Source organism: Somniosus microcephalus, chromosome 28 (genome assembly GCF_052327205.1).
Source record: "Somniosus microcephalus isolate GS21.2 chromosome 28, FLI_Smic_1.0, whole genome shotgun sequence".
In the NCBI taxonomy this organism is placed as follows: domain Eukaryota; kingdom Metazoa; phylum Chordata; class Chondrichthyes; order Squaliformes; family Somniosidae; genus Somniosus; species Somniosus microcephalus.
In genome coordinates this window covers 24,158,405-24,164,359 of record NC_141014.1, presented here as the reverse complement: position 1 = coordinate 24,164,359, position 5,955 = coordinate 24,158,405, and the positions used below count along the sequence as shown (strand labels likewise).

The 5,955-nt window shown below is 45.9% G+C and overlaps 1 protein-coding gene across 1 annotated transcript; it reads right to left on the bottom strand.

The window, feature by feature from the left end:
* Positions 1–862: 862 nt before the first annotated feature.
* On the bottom strand, positions 863–4,675 carry LOC147099444 (cyclic AMP-dependent transcription factor ATF-4-like). Its single transcript, XM_085969609.1, has 3 exons — positions 4,406–4,675; positions 2,559–2,897; positions 863–1,828 (listed from the first exon to the last, which is right to left on the bottom strand). The coding sequence occupies exons 2-3, from the start codon at positions 2,788–2,790 to the stop codon at positions 945–947; spliced, it is 1,116 nt and encodes a 371-aa protein (XP_085825735.1). The 5' UTR covers positions 2,791–2,897; positions 4,406–4,675; the 3' UTR covers positions 863–944.
* Between the last annotated feature and the right edge of the window lie 1,280 nt (positions 4,676–5,955).

Here is a 5,955-nt window from a genome sequence, read left to right as displayed (position 1 = left end):
CATGGAGAAGGAAATGCCATGAACATCCTTTCCTCATGCCATACTTTGCATTCTGAAGCTGAACCGCCTCCGACTGTGAATTACAGGCATTCACCCGAACCAGAACTTTTCCCCCTTTGCCTGGATATTAGGAATTAACACCCCCACCGGAACCAAATGTGACATTGCTACTGACAGCCAGCCCCTCAATGACCATGGGCCAACTGGACTTTCTGCCCTTTCAGAATTAACACAAGCTTTACAATAACCAGTAACATTGGCTATACAAGGCAAGATTGAAAGAATCAACTAATGAAAATAAAACAAAAGCTGATTTACAGTCAGCATGTGGGGCAGATCAGAAATCTAAGACATCCCCCCGCCCAATTCCAGCAGTGGATACTTCTCAATACTGAACTTGTTCACGCAATGGATGCAGCCTTGTTGGGACCATCAAAGCGAGTTACGAATGCAATGCAACCAGTTTTTTTTTGGTGGGTGGGGGATTACACTTCTTTCGAAGGCCTTTAGTTCAAGTATTTTCATTTCCCAAACCTCACCAGCACAATTGTTTAAACTCTAGTGTACTTGGGGGAGCAATCAGGAAGAAAAGCTTATTTTGCCATTGAGAATTACTCAACACCTTCCAATAGGAATGTAGAAATCAGAAATGCAATCTCCATTGCCTCATGCATGCAGATGCTGTACTACGATAGCACACACACAATCTCAAAGGTGGGGCAACACTATGTACTCATTATAGGAAGTGGTAAAACCAGTTAAACTATGAGATTTTTTTTTTAATGATGTTGTGCAGTAACTGGAAAAAGCAGGTTATTGTGAAGGTTACCATGGCCCAAGGCAAACAACAAATGAGACTTCATTTTACTTAAATATTTTATTTAAAACAGTATTTAGCCAACACTACAATTATGTACAAAACTAACACAACTAATGCTTTATCATTAACTTTTTCTTTTAGCTTTCCTGACTTCTTCTATCAAGCCCTTTAAATACTGAATTTCTTTTGCTATCGAGTCTGCTTTCTCCTGCAAGGTCTTATTTTTTTCCTCCAGCAAGCTACATTCTGCTACTATGGCGCCATGCTCCACTCGCTTCTTCTGTCTATACCGTGTCGCTGCACTTTTGTTCTGTTCCATTTTCTTCAACTTTTTCTCTGTACCTCTTGGCTCCACACCATGGACTTTTACTTTTGGCGAACTGCCTACATTCTCTGCACTAGGACGATCGTATGGTTTTGGTCTGAAGTCAGCCGGTGAGGACTCACCAGCTTGAGGTGATCCTTCTGACACACTTCTATCTAAAGACTCAACAGGAGAGTGAGGAGGACTGGCGTCAAGCCCACTATCAGTATCGGGAAACCTAACAGGAGAGTGAGGGGGACTCGTACCAAGTCCACTGTCAGAATCCAATACTGGCCCTTCGTCCGTTTCTTTGCAGGAATCCTGCAAAGGCAATGACTGAAGCAATGCCAAACCTGACTTTTCCTCACTACTTGAAACATCAATTTCCTTTTCGACTTCTAAGTGGAATGAATCATCAGGGGATAAGATTAAAGATTCGGGGTCAACTATAGGTGTACTAGGAGCCAGCTGATCTGATCCGAGGGGCGAATTTGGGAATGGCCCAAGGTCAAGACTCAAGCCAAGGTCTGATATCTGTAGTTTGGTTGGCAAGGGATCAAAAGGCAATTCTTCCAAAAGGTCACAGGAACTGTCCAAGACAGCCAGCAGCTCCTCTGAGGAGGGAGAGCCATTTTCATCCACAATCAGGGTATCAAAGAGATCCACCTTCTCCACCATCCAGTCCAAGCCGGTGAATGCATCCTCTGCAGAAGCAGGGGAAAAAGATTCAAGTCAACCGCATACAATTACTTTCAAATCCATTCTATACAGAAGACCAAATACAGGATAGCAAAACACTGCAGAGGCCATATTTTGAAGACCAGATCAAGGACATCTCCCAAGAGCTTTTAAGTGAGTTAACATAATCCTTGCAGATAAGTGAGAACCTAAAAACACACACTGGCTGCCACACTTGGACGTCAGGCGTGAAAAAACCAGAGCACCTTGAGACCAAAGTTGAATGGGGAAGTTTTACTCAAATATAAAAAAAAGGTACCTGACGTGGGGTTGCACAACAATGGGAACATGTAAAATGTTATGCTTCATTTTGATTATTTCCTAAAAGGAGACGACCTCTTTATATAAAAGCTACATTCTGCAGATGCTGGAAATCTGAACAGAAAATGCTGGGAATACTCAGGTCAGGCAGCATCTGTGGAGAGAGAGAGCGAGAGCGAGAAAGAGTTAACGTTTCAGGTCGACGACTCATCAGAACATGCTGACGAAGTCATCGACCTGAACCATTACCTCTTTCTCTCTCTCTCTCTCTACAGATGCTGCCTGACCTGCTGAGTATTTCCAGCATTTTCTGTTTTCTATTTATAAAACTGTTATAGATTTTGCATTAAGACAATCAATGCATCATCTACATCAGATTGTCAACTGGATTTACAAGTTAGCCAACCACCCACCACTGTCACACTGTCACCTTACCCATATTGTCTGTGTCCAGTAACGGGTCAATACACGGGTACTGGGAGGATACATCGCTTTCCTCATCGCCACCAAACTGGAGTGGTCTGAGGCACGACTTCACCGGCCCGGCCTCCAGATCTGTGTGCAGGAGACACGGGTCCCCTTCAGCCGTCAGAAACGGCGAATCGAGGAAGGACACAAAGTCCTCCATCAGGGAAGAGAGCGAAGAATCTGGCCAAACTGACATCATCTGTCTGTATTCTTAAACTGAGATACTCTTCGAGGAAAAACGAAGTCTTCAAGTCGAGTCTTTCTATGCTGTCGACTACAGCAAAGCTGAGAAGCCCATTGTGGAGCCTGGAAATAAAACAGAATACCTCAATCAAAAATAAAAGTTTGACATTGTAGCATTCAGGAATAAAACTGCACAGCTAAACTGAACACGGTACAAACTCCATGTTTGTACACAATCAACTTAAAGATCATGAACACAAGCAGGGTTTGTACTGAGGCATCGGAAGAATGTACAATCCGGGACATATTCCCCAAATTCAGTTTTTAAATAAACGTGCAATTTCCCCAAAGAGGAGAGCACCAAGATCATCCTGCAATCTCTGCTGTTAGGCAATTCCAGTCAGTCAGTCAGAGCAGTTGTGGAGGGAGAGCAGCTGCAGAGACAGCGTGTGCCTCTGGACCTAGCAAGAGCAAAGCCAGGCAGTAGTGCGATGGCTAATTTCCGTTTCAAACTGTCCATTTGATTAATTACAGTACGCATTTCAAACAGGCACAGCTATTAACTACAACTGCAGCCGTCAACAACTGCAACAAATTCTTAATACCTACCCCTTTGACCAAGCTTTTGGTCATCTGCCCTAATATCTCCTGATGTGGCTCAGGGTCAAATGTTGTTTGAAAACACTGAAGCGCCTTGGGACGTTAAAGGCACTAGATAAATGCAAGTTGTTAAATCACTTTAATAAATGGAGATGTAGGGAAAAGTGCTGAGAAAATGGGTCAAATTCAGGGAGAACATGTCCAAATTGATATGGGGGAAAAGTACTGAGAAAATGTCGAAATTTAAACGGTACTGAAAAAAAATCCAAATTGGGAAGGGGGGGGGAAAGTACTGAGAAAATGTTCAAATTGAAACGGGAAGAGTACGGAGAAAAAAAAATCCACATTGGAACGGGGGGGGGGGGGGGGCTAAGAAAATGTCCAAATTGATGCGGGGGAAGTGCATGCAAAATATATACACACACACACACGGGGAGTTGTGTGTGTGGTTGGTCACCCGAGGAAGCAGCGGCTCTGTTCATTAACCCGGGGATGCGGGGCCACACCCAGCGTTGTGGGCGGGCGGGTTGCCTCACTGCCACGTTGTGCTCTTAGCTGGCGCCGCCATTTTACCCGCTGCCCTTGAGCGGCCGCGCCACAAACCTTCCCCAGCCCGGCCCGGACACGGCCTCACAATGCGGCGGGGCGGCACCTACACCCGGGGTGAGTGGAGGAGGTTTGGGATGGGAAGGGAGGTTTGGGATTGAAGGGGGCGGGAATTCCCCCTCCAGCTCCCACCATCACCAAACATTGAGCCGCCTTCTCAGCCGCTCTCCATCTGCTTTAATTCATTTACAAACTTACTTCCGTCGCACGCAAATCTCCCGGCTACCGCCCCGTCATTTGATTTCCACAATACAAATTTTTTAAAATAACGATTTTTTTTATTTGTTGAACAGGTTGAAATCAATTCCCTCCCCCCATTTTGAGAAACCGCCCATTTTAACCCGCCGGCGGCAGCTGTCCCCGGCCCGCTAGTTTAAAAAAAATTCCGTTTGTAGATTTATAAGAATTATTATTTTTAAACTTACGCCATTTTGAAAGCCTGTTTTTGTTTTGCCCAGTGCAGCGCACTGTTGCTTTGCTGCCGCTGCTCCCGCTCTATTGAGCCGCCATTGCGAGAAATGGGCGGTTCTGATGTTCAGTAACTAACGATGCTGGTCCGGGAAATGAGATGGAGCGCTCCGCGCGGCGCCTTATATACCGCCGACCGCACCCCCTCCTCCTCACATCATCACTGACTCCGCCGTAAGACGTCATCGTCATAAAATCCCCGGGACAAAACCGCCCTTCCTCACTCTGATTTTACATTACGGCGAGTTTATTCCACAGAACGAATTATTGCGGTGCCGCTGAATTGTATTTGGGATGGGGGTTTTTGTTTTAAAATTATATATAGCACTTGACGGTTTGTGTGAAGCGGTTGGTCCTATTTGCGATCACGCGCTCGGCAGTTCCAGGGGCGGCGGCTGATTGGTCAGTCGGTCTGGTTCACGTGATAGAAAGGACGTGATTGGTGGATCGGTGACACCTCGGTATCCAATGCTGGCAGCGATTCAAACCACGTGGGGGGATTTGCGGACGATTTAATCTCCCTAGTTGAAGTTGGCACCTTTTAAAGGAAGATGCCCCATAAATATAAATTTAATGTACTTCAGGAAGTGGCCCTAGAAAAAGTAGATGCATTGCTGCTCATCTTCCAAAATTTGATAGACTCTGGAACAGTACCCATGGATTGGAGGGTAGCTAATGTTACCCCATTATTCAAAAAAGGTGGTAGAGAGAAAACGGGGAATTACAGCCTGACATCGGTAGTGGGGAAAATGCTAGAGTCCATTATAAAAGATGTAATAGCAGAGCACTTGGAAAACAGTGACAGGATCGGACAAAGTCAACATGGATTTACAAAGGGTAAATCCAATATGGTTTTAAATAGGTTCACGGACTCCCAGGCCGCCTGCATTTTCTGTGGCCTGGAGGAGTCCGTGTTTCACGTTTACGCTGAGTGTGAGAGGTTGCAGCCCCTCTTTCACTACTTGAGGGGGCTGCTCCTTGATTTTTGGTTGCACTTCAGTCCCACGCTCTTGATCTACGGTCACCCGGTGCGGAGGGGAGTGGGCAGGTTGGAGGACCTCCTCGTAGGACTGCTCCTGGGCCTGGCTAAAAAAAGCCATTAATTGGTCCAGGCAGCGGGCGGTCGAGGGGGTCGTTCAGCCAGATTGCCTGCCTCTCTTCCGCGGCCATGTTCGCGCCCGGGTGGCCCTGGAGATGGAGCACGCGGTGTCCGCCGGCACGCTTGAGTATTTCCGCGACCGGTGGGCGCCGCGGGGACTGGAGTGCATCATCAACCCGGACAACCAAATTTTAATTTGATTTGTTTAAGTTTCATTTGAAGTTTGTTTAATTTACAGTCAAATTTGTTAACGTACCCAAATCAAAAGAGTACAAAAGGTAAATCAAGCTTGACTAATCTACTGGAATTTTTTGAGGATGTAACTGGTAGAATAGATAAGGGAGAACCAGTGGATGTGGTGTATTTGGACTTTCAGAAGGCTTTCGATAAGGTCCCGCATAAGAGATT